The sequence below is a fragment of the Falco biarmicus genome, chromosome 4 (genome assembly GCF_023638135.1).
Source record: "Falco biarmicus isolate bFalBia1 chromosome 4, bFalBia1.pri, whole genome shotgun sequence".
NCBI lineage: Eukaryota > Metazoa > Chordata > Aves > Falconiformes > Falconidae > Falco > Falco biarmicus.
In genome coordinates, this window is record NC_079291.1 from 4581505 (window position 1) to 4596822 (window position 15318).

General features: G+C 44.3%; 1 protein-coding gene and 1 long non-coding RNA gene across 2 annotated transcripts in view; one reads left to right on the forward strand and one right to left on the reverse strand.

Annotated features, from left to right (window-relative positions):
• The window catches only part of WIPF3 (WAS/WASL interacting protein family member 3), a 38384-nt gene that overhangs the window by 18087 nt on the left and 4979 nt on the right, over positions 1-15318 (forward strand). The window contains 5 exon segments of the mRNA XM_056334467.1: positions 10743-10875; positions 11508-11636; positions 13133-13371; positions 13373-13411; positions 13413-13866. Of these exon segments, the coding sequence (XP_056190442.1) occupies positions 10743-10875; positions 11508-11636; positions 13133-13371; positions 13373-13411; positions 13413-13866 (994 nt within the window).
• Positions 11911-13878, reverse strand: LOC130147421 (uncharacterized). The gene is made up of 2 exons (XR_008821241.1): positions 13746-13878; positions 11911-13015 (listed from the first exon to the last, which is right to left on the reverse strand). It is a non-coding gene; the product is annotated as an uncharacterized LOC130147421 (long non-coding RNA).

A 15318-nucleotide genomic window follows, 5' to 3' on the forward strand; every position in this document is an offset into this window, starting at 1 on the left:
TGTGGAGTTTAAGCAAATACTTCCATTCTCTTCAGAATTGTTATTATTAAAGTCTTAGCATGGAAATTAACCCCTGAAATAACAATGGATTGGATTATTAAAGCCAGTAAAGTAGCACCAGGAGTTTATTTGCCTTATTGGCATACTGAAAACTAAGAGAGTGGGAGAAGAAAGGAATATGCTTACTTTGGTGAGAGAAATGTGAAACGTGAAATAATCCTGAATGCTGTACTGGTTTGTATATTAATCTTAATGGTTACCTGGCTCTTAGTTTTGAAAACAGAAAATAAATAGAATTTCTGTTGTAGACAAACTTATGTCAGCGTTTACCAAGTTTTTATTCTGACTTTATTTTCTAGTCTTGTAATAAAAAAAACCTCAGAAAAGCAATTCCTTATGATAAAACACTGTGATAAGCACATAATTTTCACAGAGGTAATATTTCCAAGGTTAAGAAAAAAATATCAGCTGATAGTTTTCCAGGTGGAGTGGGGTGGGGATATGCTTTTTTTCCCTCCTTCATGCAGGTGTCAGAGTGCAAATCTTGTTTCATTCAACCTTCCCAAGAAATTCAGAGACCTACACTGCTTATCTGAAGTTGTGTGGGAGTTGGGTTTGCTCCTGTGACATTTAGCACTACTGTTCCTGGAAACAGGAAAAAACATTGTATGTAAAACAGCTTGGCCAAGGATAATGATGGTTTATGGTATTTTGATTTGGTTTTACCAAATATAATATGAGACAATGTGGGCATGTAAGTGTGTGTGTGCATAAATGTGTGTGCATGCTTGCTAATTACTTATTGTAAAAAATAAGGTAATTTCTCAGCTTTTCATTCACAACCCTAGATGTGCAAGCATAACACTGAAAGAACAGAATCATGCATAGTGCCGATTACAAAATATGTAGGAATGTGTTTATTAAAATTTTATGCGAGCTGTGAGTTAGATGATATTTAGTACTTTTTCATGAAGTGCCGAGGTCAGGAGATACTAAATCATAATGTTTTTTGTTGATAGGTAAAACATACCGTAGTGAGAAAGAGTGCAGACTTGGTAATCTTGTTGATGACTGGCCATAGTACAGACTGTGCTAAGGGTTGGGCAAAATGCAGCTGAAAGTTTTGAGAACACATCGTTCCAGCCAAAATAAACTGATTTATAGTGTTTCACTAATGTATCACATCTCACACCAGCCTGCTTTCATAAAGACGTGAGAGGCAATTATGTAGAAAAAATGCTGTGTCTTTGTGTGGTTTATTTGATGTGATTTTCAAATAGTGGAAAATGTGGGATTGCGTAGCTGTATATCTCAAAGTGTTGCTGCTGTAGCCTTCTACTCTTGTAGTCAACAAATACAGAAAGGGTAAGTGGGAGCTAGGGAAGGTGGGGAAGAGGTAAAGAAAACATAAATACTAGGTTGGCATTGCTCCATGTGTTTCATCTGGACAGGTACAGGGCATGTTCTGCATGTACGCTATATGCTAATCTTGAACAGTTCACTTGAGATCTCTTAGGTCACCACTTTTAATGTATTTGGGTGGTGAGGTCTGTTTTGCATGTTTCTTCTTAATGTCGTGTGTTGTACTTGTCTGAATGGAATGGAGAACACTTAAATGTATTTTTCTTATTCTTGCTGTCTGGTTTTCGTCTGTATAATTTTCCATATAAAAGTATGGAAGTTGCAGCATGTCACAGAGGTACCAGCTGTAAACGATCAGGCCCAGAAACAGTCTAGCTGCAGAGAAACTAATAGGTTAATTTACCATTCTAATCACAAGGTAATATTGTCCTGAAAAGTCAGTACCCCATCTGTAGTGTACACAGTGTAGTGTACACAGAATATTAAATTCCATTTGTCAATTAATACTACACTTTTAATTAAGAGAACCCAGAATTATAGCGATGCTTGAGTTGAAACTCCTCTGTGGGGCTAGAAGGTGACATTGCAAGCAATGTTTGTTTCTCACCTTTCTCCTATCTTGGGCTGATGATAATTTTGCATGGATGCTAAAAGGCATTTCAGAACGATCAGTAGCTTCTACATGGGTAACTAAGTAGGAGAAATGGCCTAGCCTTGGAACAGAGTGAGATTAAATTGTGGTAAGCGTAAGTTGAATGTTTTGTTATCACTATTCATAGTAGCCCTTGTCATTCTGGGGACCCAGCTATGGTAGACAGAGAGAATAACCAGCGGCAGCATCGCCAGCTCCCACAGCAGTATTTTCAGCCCTGTGCTGTTTGACATTTTTGTTGCAATGCCAGGGCCACAGGTTTTCTTGTTTATGTAAGAGTTTTCACTTCTGTTTTCAGTGATGCAGAGGAGATCTTGGGAATTGAATCCCAAAAATTTAGAAATCAGAAGGTGAAGTTCAAAATTATTTTTTGAAGCCAGTCTCAGGGTATTTTTGATATCTGACTTGCAATCTTTCTGAACCACTGGGAAACACTTCTAGAGTAGTTCCGAGTTTTATACTGCCTTCATTTTGGTGGCCTCTGTTACTGCATATTTTCTTCTAGTGAAAGAACAGCCAGAATTTATGTTTAAAATGTGTGTGTCAGAAAGTTAAATACCCACAGAAAAGCTAAATGGCTTAGCAGGTATAAATCATCATATTGATTCTGTTGCATTTTTGCATTCAGGTACAGAAATTTAGCACCCCACACTGGAAAACTTTAAGTACACCCTTGTTAATAAGCCCACTGCTCCATTTGTAGCAGGAGCAATTGAACCTTTAAGTATACAAGATTTTACATTGTCTGATGAAGTGGTGCTAACATAAAATGAAGAGGGTTTTTCTAGGTGCAATGGCATTGATTACTGGTGGTTTGAAATGAGCACTGGAATATAGATTAGAAAAGAGTTAACTCTTGCTGTGCTATTTTTTTATCTTTTGTTCCCTGCCGTTGTGTCAACTAGTGCGCTTCAAGCAGATAGATGCTAGTGCAGAGAAGACACCAGGCTCTGCTAACCCTGAAACACCTCATTATTTGGGACTAATGCCAGGACTAGGCGGTGGCTAAAATGCCAGGAAGAGATCTGTAACAACTTTTACACCGTACTTCCCTTGCTAGAAGTTGAGGAACAAGACTGGTGTAGACACAGCCTATCTAAGTACACACATTGCTCGATGACCTTTTCAACCCGTCACGTTCAGATTGCAGAACTTTGTGTGGTGGAGACTGAGATCATGGCTAATCATTATTGAGCTGGGTGTAGATGGAATCGTGAAATGCTGGTCCTGTCATTCTCCTGAAACAATGACTTCGTTAGCTGCCAGGAACCTTTTTGGCAGGTCCCTTCGTGTGGGTTCCCTCAGAAAAGTCAGCTGGAGAGTGACCCCTCACACGGGAAGCATTTGAATTGCAGCTTGTTAGAAGGCTGAGAGATTGTTGTGTTTATCCAGGTAGACCAAGTGCCAAGAATTAATTAGTTTCACCCTATGCTACGCCACAGAAACACAAGAAGCAGCTCTGATCTTGCGATTGACTGTGCAGGTGGAGTCTTGCAAATTTTCCCATAATTAAAAAGCTTTAAATCAGAAGTTGGGGCTCTGTGGTGAATAGCTGAACCAAAACTTGCACCAAAACCAGATCTTGCAAGCTTCTTTATAAACAAACAGTTTAAAATATTTAAAATGAAAGAAGTCATATGCTTTGTTGTTGAGGCTTGTTGGATTTTTCCTTAAGATGGAAGGGGGGATTGTTTGGATTATTTTATTTTGCATTTGACACTGCATGAGTGAAACTACGCCTGATGCATATTTAACGTAAATGCAAGAAGGATGACAATGTTTTTCTCTATTGTACTTCTGTTTATTTTATTATTTTAATAAGCTCCCGCTTTTTGTCGCAATGGCATTTCTCGGCACATTCCTGAGGGAGGCTAGCTGCCGGTTCGAGAATTCTTCGTAAAAGCAATGTTCTTGCCTGCTGGGCAAACTGCTTCTGCTGCAAATATAAAATGGTGAATTCTTGGCATAATTCTAATCTAGTAATAGTGGATTGACTTGGGGAAAACAAGTTCCTCTGGCATTTCAGATTTCATGCTGAGCTACAAATGCATAGATGACTTTTATAATCCTACGCTATATCAAGGAAGACATGCTGGTTAGTTTACACTGAGATTCCTGGTCATCTTCCATATTCTACTTTGTTCCAAAACAACCTCATTCTTTTAATTAAAAGTTGTGACTTTTTAGTTTGTCAGAATGTTCTGGCATCTTACTGTCAGTATTATTTTTTTTGTCAGTTCTGGTTTTGAAAAGGTTTCAGTCTTTAAAGAGTTGATTTCATCTAAATTCATTAGTCCTGATGGTTACAGGGATCTCCTTATGGAACTTGTGGTCAGAAGGTTGTGGTTAAGTGGGAGGAAGTTATGGAGTAAGTTGCTAGCAAGCAGGTTTCCCTTGTTCTTAGTCCACTCTTTTTCACTATCATTTTTCTCAGAAGAGTGTTTTAGTGGGAGTGTTTTAGTCCCTTTAAAGCCCCTTACTCCATGTCTGTGCCCTTTACAACTGCTGTGAGCACCAGCCCTGTGCCTAGCTTTTATTCAAAGGAGCAGGAGCTTCAGGGTTGGATGGGGACCCAGTCATCATCTCTCCCTCCATGCTCTCCTACTTGGAGAGCCTCGCTATGCCATATGGGCAGTGAGAACACTCATCCTTCCTCAGAAGATTTACCAACCCCAAACAGGCTGTGTTTCACTCTTGATAATCTTAGCCATCTCTGACATGACGCACATACAGCATTACACAGATAGCTTCACCTTTATTATCATCTTTCCTGAACAATCTGTATTTGTCTACGCCAGAATTCCAGTTATTGTTAATATAGGAATAATATTTGGAGGTGGGGGTGTGTTACATTTCCAGTTGTTCAGGCTCTTCCTTGATGCTTTGCAGGTCCCTGAATTAAGGTTTAGATGTTTCAGTTGTCTCTCACTGTGCTGATGCAAGGTTTCTTTGGCCAGACTTGGCGCTGCCACATTACTGACTGCGTTGCCTACACAGCTGTTGCTGGTTTTGTCCTGTCTGCTGTTCTGCATGCTGGTTTTAGTTGTCCATTGCCTTGTTTGTAGAGTTTTTCTTTTGCATTTCTTAGTTTAAGTTTGGTCTCTAAAACATGTTGGATTGGATGCCTGAGAAGGCCAGGACTGGCCCAGGAACTCTTGTTTTCATGAATGTGTGCCTCTGTGATCACGTGTCTCTTATTCTAGAGCTTTCTCTTCATCCTTCCTTATCTTACTGCAATGTCTTTCCCTTCCTTAAAAGCCAAACCTGAGGCATTGCATGCTGCATTGGTGAAGATCCGTTGCCTCAGCCCATATCTGTGCAGCTTTGGATGAGCAGGGCAGAGAAAAATAATGAAGCGAGGGTTTGTTAAGGGGTGTCCTTGGACTCTTTGTTTACTAAAATACACGCCGCTTATGCCTTCTGCCAGTATCTGTGCTTGATCTCTGCATTGAATCCTTTTTTTTTTTTTCTAGGGGCAAAAATTTGGGCATGGGAGAGGGGAAGGGTGATTGACACCAGATTCAACAGAAATAAATGAAATTGCCAGCAAAAGAGAGCGCTCTGCCCATTATAAAATACTGCATGTCAGACTGATTGATTTTTAATTTTATTGTTATATGTCTCACCAAATAGGTAGCTAGAGATAAGCCAAATGTATTGTGCCTTCTTCTTTTTTAATTTTATTTTTATCTAGTTCAGATAAATAAATACATTTTCTATATGGCTGTTTTTCCAATATTTCCTCTGAAAAGTGACCGGGAAAGGGAATCTACTGTGATGGTACAATTCATTACATGTTAGGAGTATAAATATTCAATCTATAAGATCTCTGAAATGAAAGAGAATGCAGTGCCTTTGGATGGAATCATGCTTTATTTTATCTTACTTATGGCTCCTGCCTATTATAGAGCTGGAGTACTGGATCCTCTTTTCCCGTCAGCCGATAGGTTTATTCTGAAACAAAGGTCCGTGACTGCCTGGCTGCTGGATTGTCCAGAAGGCTAGCGGTACAATTTTGCTGCAACTGTCATGTTTGTGAAGATCTACACTACCCTGAAGTATTTCGCAAATTCAGTAAAGAGCATATTTGAAAATCAGAGTAGGACAGTGTCTGCATCCACTCTGACCTGAACTGCCTGCCCAGACTCCAAAGGATTTCCCCTTTTCTGTGTGCAGGGGTGCTCTTCAAAATCTGAAAGATAATAATTATTACTACTGTAAACCTTTTCAGATGCCTGGTGCCTTCTGCATTTACATCATTTTGGTATCTGAGCACATATACCTCTTGAATATTTTAAGTATCACAGGAGCCCAGAGGGTAGGTCGATGCTCCCATCTGTCTTGCAAGATGTAATGTGACTTTTCCAAGGTGATGCAAGTATTGCAGCAGTAATGTACCCAGGAATGGAGCTCATTGCCATGGATTTCAGCCTGTTTTCCTTAAAACAGTCTCTCAGCTCTTAATTTGACTGATACAACTCAGTTCAGGTTGTTAAGATTGTGATTATTCAGGGCTGAACCGTGTGTGGTCCATATATACAGGGTAAACAGTTTTTCTTCTAAACAAAATGATGCACTTTCACAGAACTCGTAACTGGAAGAAACTGTTATGAACCACTGGCTACCTCCCTGCTGTAAGGTACTGCATGTCAGCAAGTAGCTCTGTTTGGGGCCCATGACTTGTGCTTCACAAAAAGCACTTCTGCCAGAGAGGAACCCGCCTTGAGCTGAAAACTTAGAACCTGATAGCCTGCTGCCGCCTGCAGCCCCTTGCTACAGGGGACGGTCAGTCTTGCTGCCTTCTAATCAGAGCTTGTCTGGCTGTGTCTTGCATTAATTCACCAAATACCTGTCTCTGCTGCCTGAGTCCTCACCATCATTTCCCTGTAAAGTTTTATGTGTTGTGCAGTGAACCACCCCTTCAGGTAGACTTCAGGGGTGGTGGACCAGACTGAGCTGCTTAAAATCTGAACTGTTTCCTTCAGCTTTTTGGATACCGCTTTGGCTCTTTTCTGTGCATCTTCAGTTTTTCAACATAATCTTAAAGATCCAGAGACCAGAACTAAACTTTTAATTCCATTTTTGCTCACATTATTTTTTCTGAAAGGATGAAATACATCAGAGGAGTGTACTAACCCTTCTTGCCATAGCCCTGTGCTGGGAGGTCAGGCACACTCACTCATGCAGGCTCGCTGCTGGAGCCCACTGCCAGGTTCAGGCTTGTGGCACTCTGGATGCGGGCTTTTATTTCAGAGGTACGGCCAGAACTTCTCGTCCAGTAATTGTCAGTTTTAAATTTGTATATTGTGCACCTTCCCCCTTGCTTTCCCCCTTGCTTTCCCCCTTGCTTTCCCCCTTGCTTTCCCCCTTGCTTTCCCCCTTGCTTTCCCCCTTGCTTTCCCCCTTGCTTTCCCCCTTGCTTTCCCCCTTGCTTTCCCCCTTGCTTTCCCCCTTGCTTTCCCCCTTGCTTTCCCCCTTGCTTTCCCCCTTGCTTTCCCCTTCCATTTTTCTCTTCCTCCACCCCAGTGGTGGGGGAGCATGTTTTACGTTGTTGTTCTTGAGACCATTTGAAAAGTTGCAGTGATTTGGATCTCTCTGTAAAACTGTGATGTCCTCATTCATTTCTTTTCCAGTTTAAGTTATCAGCTGCACATTTTAAAATGTTTATTTCCATCATGGATGAATTACACTCTGGAACATCACTCTAAATATTGTGATTTGATGGTATTTTCCTGTTTACAGGTACTTTGGAAATCTGTCAGGTAGCCCAAACATTGATCCTATACCTTACTGAATGGCATGGTTGAGCATGTAATTCAGGACACTGAAGACAGAAGTAGTGGAGTCTGAGGTGAAAAGGGAGTAGTTCTCTTATGTTCAGACTATTTACATGTGTGGTTTGTTCTGTTCTGTTTCCGAGTATGTACCGAATGTGCCCTTCTTTGTGTCTGAAATAGTAGCAGAATAACCTAGTGGTTACTAAGGTAATGAGAACCCACCGTTCCCTCACCAATTCATGTAAATAAAGTATGGAATTTAATTTCACTCTGTGTTACCTGAGGCAGCTCTGGGATCTGATAGAACAAATGATCTTCACATTCTTCTCTGCTTCCCTTCTGATTTTCATTGTAAGATTGAGATGTTTCTCTTTTTGTAAATAAATGATGCTGCCCTGCAGATGGTAGGTTAGAAAGTAGCCCAAGAATTGCAGATCTTGTCTTGCAGCTGTTTTTCCTGTGACCCAAAATATAATTGTCTTCCTGCTGAAATGCTTCTGTTGCATGTGATCAGGATTGAAAATGTGACACCCGTAAGAGCTCCTCTCGTTATTTTTCTCGATACACAACTTATACATTTAGTATCTGTTCTTGTGCTATGGATTGCAGGCATAGCATGTGTGTGCATCCCAGATTAATCTTAATCAAATGAATGAAGGTTCCTTTCCGATTGTGTATCAAAAAGCAATATGGTAAACCCACAGATTTGCAAATGCAGGGCACCAGTAGATGCATGGGTGAGATACTTGCCTGGTGAAATGATTCTTGACAAGAATTGTAACCGGCCTTGGGAGTGCAGACAGCAAAGAAGAAATCCAAAGGAGCTCTGACTGCAGCGCAACCAGGCAACAGTACACCCCAGAGCGTCTCGACTCTGTAATGGGAAAAGAGAATCTGTATCAAGCTGCTCAGCAGCTAATCAGTCACCCTCGTCCACCGGGCTGGGCGCGGAAGATTGTATCTCTTACATATACAAGGAGTTAGAAGAAACAGCTGGGGCATGGATGGAGTTGTGCTTGGAGTAGGGGATCTAATGTGAGAGAAAGGCAGTTTGTGACGCTGCATTACGGGCCAGCAGAATGCTGTTCCTGCTTTTTTATGCTACAGATTGCAAACAATATCTTAGCCATGTTAAAGTGACGTCAAGTCATGGGCCCCTCACAAACGTAGGTTGCCACAAGTGGGATATTTTAGCCTAATAGCTATTTGCATATCAAGACTTTATATTCCAATAGCCTGCCTGCTCAGAGAAATAGATCGGGGAGATGAAGTGGACAGCTGGCATAATATGTGGACACTTGAACCCGGAAATGAAAAGACAGCTGCTGGGTCTAATTTTAAACGTAGGTCGCGCTCAGATCCCTCTAGATCCTGGTTGTCCTGCTGCAGCAAAGTCATTAGTGAGAGTGGAGCGTCGTGAAGTTGAAGATACTGGTAAAAAGCTTTTGTGAGAAGGGGAATTGCCCTTGTTCCAGTTATGGTATTTCCGTTTTTCACAGTAAGTACTGTCAGCTTACAGAAAATGTGAGTGGAAGTAGTTTCTGGCTGGTACATGCTGTAACACTGCTTACACAGGCAGCTGTTCTGGGTTGTCCTCATGGGCAGTGGGACTCGCTGCCCTGAAAGCACAAGGGCAGGCAGCGATGTTTCGAGCTGGGAAACTACGTAACAGAGTGGTGGGTTTTGGAACATTTTAAAATGATACGTAGTTGCGGGATCAGTCAGAAGATTATAATTTCGAGTTTTTACATCAGGTGTCAGGAATGCAGTGGGTATTAGCAGCCGTCCGGAGTGCCATCTAGTGGGGCTCTGCAAATCTAGCTCGCTTTGGATTTTAGCAAGTACGAAAATAACCACAAGTAATACCATACCGGTATAATTCATTGTTTAGGATTAGCAAGCTAGACATTTTCTTACTTCAGCAGCTGGTTAAGTATTTTCAAGTTTCTGTTTTTCTTTCAGACTGCTATTGCCAAGTTGGGGTTTTTTTTGTCTTAAAGTGTGACAGTATGGTTCTGCTTTATTATGACTACGATACAAAAATTAAGGGCTATGGAAACATTCCTGGTACTCATTCTCTTCAAGAAGTTAGCTAACCTATGGGACTTTGCAGCAGATGTGGAAGCATGCAGCACACTGCTCCTCTGATGTGAAGGTTCCCCTCTGTTAAACTACTCTGTTAACCACTACAGGTTTGGAAATAACAGCTTTGCTGGTTTATATCTGCTTCAGGAAAGCAAAACATCCAAACTTTAAGACTTTTTTTTTTTTTTTTAACAGAAAGCTTGACGAAGTAAGAATAAAGAATAAAATTTTTGAGGGGGTTGATTTATTACAAAACTTTAAAACTACAACCTGACTTGACATCTATGGACCTTGGCTAGGCTGGAAAAGTTACTAAAATATAATTGTATTGTTCTAAAGATGGTCTACTTAAACTGGTGCAATTCTCCAATACAGAGACACAGTCTAAATTAGTTAATGATCTCATTCAAATGTAAGCACAGTATGTATTTATCTGCCTTTTTTCCTAAGGCAAAGTGGGTAAAACAGAAAGACGTTTATTCTAAGGTGGCATATAAAGTCTTTGTTGTAAAGCATTGTAAATAGCATGAAAAGACCCAGCAAGACAGGCATTTCAGAGCTGGAGTTGTAGGGCAGAGACCATAAATCACCGAGCGAGAGGCCACATTTCATTTAAGCGTGCTCCCTAATTTCCTTTCAACAGTAGTAGCACAGCTAGTATTAGATTTGTGTTCTATTTAAACCTTCCGCTTTTCTGCCTCCTGTAACAACTGAACGCTGCTCTTGTTGACTTGACCTAAAGGCTTTGAAACGATGGCTACCAAGGATGGTTTATTTCAGATCTCCTATCCCATGTTTGCTTATCTGTACTTTCTAAGTATGCATTTTAGTCTGTGCCTCCCATCTAACACTCTTATTGTCAACAGGCGAGTTCAGAGGTACCAAAACTGCGAAAGGAAGACCAAAAAGCACGAAATGCGCTCTTAGCTGATATCCAGCAGGGAACTCGCTTAAGAAAAGTGACTCAAATCAACGATCGCAGTGCACCACAGATTGAAAGTAAGTACGTGCTCCTGAGCGAGGTCCCTGGGTGAGCTTTGCTGAAGCCTCAGTTGCAGAGACCAGCTGGGCAGCTTTCAAACTAAAAGGCAGGTTTGAAGTTCAGCAGAGGTCTGCATCTTCATATGGCTTTGGGCTGGGGAGAGGGGACACTTTCTAGATACTTCATAATAAGTCTATGACTGGATATTACTTTAACAGGCATTCCTTGTCCAGAAAATGAAATAAATCACAAATCATGCAACCCTTGAGAGTTTCCTAATGAAATAATTGTTTAAGTGGGAATTGTTGGCTCTGGCAGCAGAATTTTTCTTTACTAGACGAAAAAAAACCAAAAAAAAATGCCAAAAAAAATCTGGAAGCGTAAATTTAATGTTGTCTAACAGAATTTCTTGTTGGTGTCATTATTGATGTGAGATTAAAAGGCACCAGAGAGTGCTGCGCTCAGAGATGTGGGTCAGGGAATAATGGCAGTTTACTGTACATCGCAGCAGTAATTTTCCTTACTGAACATGCTTAAAGAGGGAAAAGCCTGGTCTTGGCTCTGTTTGTTGGTGCCAAGTCTTAGCAGTCGGAGGGTAAGGATAACATGACTTTCTGATATACCCTGTTTTTTTGGTTCTTTTTAACAGAACCCAAAGGAACTGACAGAGATGGAGTTAATCCGGTCACTAATAAAGGCGGCTCTCAGCAGCCTCTGGGAGGTTTATTTGCTGGTGGCTTTCCTGTTCTCAGACCGGCAGGCCAGAGAGACATGGCAGGTAGGAGCTTCGTCTGTATGAAGAATAGCCGGGGGGAACTGTGATTTGGGATGAAATCACTTTGGGGTTAGCTTTAGTGATTGATTTTTATTGGGGTTTTGGTGGTTTTTCTTCTGAATCTGTAGTTCATCATATGGCCATGGAGGGCTCAATTAATAATGTGCTTGAAATCATCTTTCTCGATCTCACGTGTCTGATCCTCTAAAGTGTAAATAATAAGCTATCCCTATTCTAGGTAGGAAAGAGATTGAACAGATTGTACAGTTTTAATGGAGACTTTTTACATTAGTTTAATGAGAACTTTTAATCGTGCCTTGAATAGAGTATTGAAATCTGAGCTTATCAGCTTCAGCATAAACAGCAAAGAAGTCGTATTTCCTTCCCTCCATTAGCATGTATTTCTATGGTATTGTAGGCTCGTGTGTTCAAGGTTCATATTTAAGAGTTTTGCCATCATTTATAAAGTACGGCTTTGATCCAGCAAGGTTATTTATTGACCTGAAAAAGGTTATTGTTGCATCACAAAGAGAGGAGGAAGGTGTGGGGGGGGGCCCTACCACTGCTTTCACCTCCAGAAGTGCCAGCATCAACGAGGGGTGACTTTTAGAGTCACAGCAGTGACCTCTGACGCTCTTGGGCAGCTGGTGCCTGCTCAGGCAGCACAGAGCAAAGCAGGCATTTGCAGGGAAAGACAGAGCTTGGCTCTGCCTGCAGGGTTTGGGTTTTTTCCCTGGAAGGCAAGCCTGCAATGCAAGCACTGTTTGTCACAGGGCTTCCTCATGGAGCTTCAGCTGCAGTAGGCTGCTTTGAGTTGTTCTTAGAACTATGGCCATGCCTATCAGACTGTGTGAATATTGAATGAGATGCCTTCTGTGACATCTTGCTTTGTGAAAAATCTTTGACATTTATTCAGGAAAACACATTTTGTAAAGGTCAGTAGTCTTTGGGCATTTGCTGTTGAAAAGGAAACATGTCTTCTGGCAAGCCTTTGAAGCACTAGTCTTAAGAACTTGGCTTTTATTCATGGGACTGCAATTTCTGTGACATTTGTGTGAATTTTTAAATCTTAAGCAAGTACTTAACTTCAAGGATGCAAGTTTGGTGCATGTCTCAGGTTCTTCGAGACCTTTTCACGTAGACTCTTGGTTTCTCCAGGAAGGCTCCCTGATGTTCAGCGGGCTGTGCTAGGCACGTGAGGCTGGTATGAAAGGCCCTGGCCCGCTGCAGAGAAGCACCTTCTCCTTAAACGGTTCCGTTTTGCAGAAACCGAGGAACAGGGAGGGGAGCAGGGTCTCTCAGCAGGTCATCCTGTAACCAGGCAGAGTCCCCGGCGCCCAGGGGAGCCCGCCGCCTCCTAAGCATCGTTACACCGGGGCGGCCTGTTGGACGCGAGATGGTTTGGGTGACCACTGGGGAGGGGGAGATGACAAGCTTGCTCTTCGCACTGTGAGGAGAGGGAGCGGAATCCTGTCTGACATGCGGTGCCTGTTTTGCAGGTGGGAGGACCGGGCAGCTTGCTGGGGTCCGAGCGGCCGCTCCTAAGCCCTCCGCCGCACCCAGCAGCAGCGCCGCAAAGCCGAGCAGTAACGCGCCGCACCCCGCCGACGGACCGAGGGCAGCTGCCCCGCCGGAGCCCCCCGGCACCGCCCGGGCCGGCCCCGGCCCCAGCCCCGGCCCCGGCCCCAGCCCCGGCCCCGGCCCCGGCCGGCCCAGCCTGCCCGCTCCCCCGCCCCCGCCCCCCCGCTGCCAGCAAACCTTCCCTCACTTTCCCCCCGCCCCCCCCCTCTCCCCCCTCCAGCCGAGCGCCCTGCCAAGGGGGGGTCCCCCAGCGCTGCTCCTCCGCTCCCCCCTCCTCAGGCTGACAAGCTCACCAAGTTTCAAGCGGGCGCTCCCCCCCCGCCCCCCCCCTCCCCCTCCCCTGCCCCTCGTGCCCCCCTGCGGGTTCCCTCCATCGGAAGGGAGGGACTGCCCCCCCCCCCACCCCGCCCCCCCCCGCCCCCTCCCCAGCCACTCCCGCACCCCCAGAGCTCCAACAGGCTCTCCTTCCCACCCTCCCCCGCCTTCAGCAGCGCTGACGTGCCGCCCCCGCTGCCCCCCAAGTCTCCCCACCTGCTGTCGCAGCTCCATAAGCCCAGCAGCATTCAGTCGCTGCCGCTCCCTCCCACCCCCGGCCTGCCGCAGCCCCCCGCCCTGGCGGAGCCCAGGAAGAGGAGACCCTGCCGGGGCGCAGGTGAGAGCAGGGCGCCCCAGGGGAGGCTGTGTCTCCCTCTGGCTAGCGGGGAGACCCCACGGGGAGCGGGAGGGCCGGGGGAGCGGGGATGCTCGCACGGTGTGTAACGCACACGCGAGACATCAGGCGCTCGGCACTGGGCGTGCTGTGCCACGTAGTTTCATCCGTGATTCTTGGAAGCAACGTGCTGCCCAGTGAAAGCGGTGTCTCGGGCGCGCTGGGCTGCTGCTTGCTTTTGTGTTGGCACTGGCGCGTCTCCAGCAGCGCAGCGATGGAGCTCGGGAGCGGTCTCCCAACAGCGGCAGGTACGGCAGCAGATACGCCACCGCGTCTGCCAGCCCTGCAGCTGCTGGAGTGCCAGCCCACCCGTGGCATCCCTCAGCTGCTGTAGCCCAGTGCTCTGGAGCAGTACTGGCAACGGCTGGGAAACATCACAGGAGAGAATAGGACGAAGATGGGGCAGCTACAGCCACAGATGAGCAAAGGCAAACAGGGTTGCAGCCCTCCGCTCTTCACAAGGACAAGCAGCCAGTGCCCCCCGTCATCAAGTGGTAGGGCCAAAGGTTTCCATGACTGCTTGGGAAGTGGGGGACAGGGCCATCAGCCAGTGGTGCCTTGAGCAGATTGTAGAAAGAATTTTATTAGAATTCTCTGATATAATGAAGATCATTACCAAAAAAAAAAAAAAAAAAAAAAAAGCCAAGCCAAAAACAGAACCCAAATGAGCCCAGATCTGTGTGGGTTTGAGAAATGGAGACAGCTCACTTAATCAGGAACATCTAAGAGAATGTTCCGTACCCTGTATTTTAGCAGCCGTGTCAAGAGGAAGATTACTGGTTCCCTTTGACAGCCATGGGAAAGGCCGCGTAAGTGCAACAGATCAGGTGCTTCGTGATGGTGATTAATGCTGCTCAGGAACTGTCTGATGAACTGTTATTTCATCAAGATGCCTGTTTCACATGGTGGTTCAACTTTTGAGGTTTCCCCAAACCAGCCTGCCTTTCTCACGGTTATCTAGCGGGGGAAGCAGTTTTGAGAGGCTCCTGACTTGGAGGCCCTGGGCTCGTCCCCCTTACCCGGTTCTTGTGGTAGGTCTACCCACACGATGTAAGCTTCGACAGCTCTTGCAACTCCTCAGTGAAATGCACAAGAATAATGATAATTCCACTGCATAGCTGCCAAAGTATCAGGAAATTGATTTCTTTCAGATATACCATCTAGTGTGGTTGGTTTGGGCGTATTTTTTTTTTCCTTAAAGAAACTCTTGTTCTTGCGAAAATGGAAGGATAGCCTTCCCCTCCAGACTGGGACAAACCCGTACTTTAGAATATCAGACTTCCTCTAGAACAGCGAGCCCCAGCCAACTCCAACAGAGCCTTCTAAATTTAATACTTAGAGCTATAAATCCATGATCAGGCTTGACAAACAGCAGCTGTGAATGTGTGTGTTTGC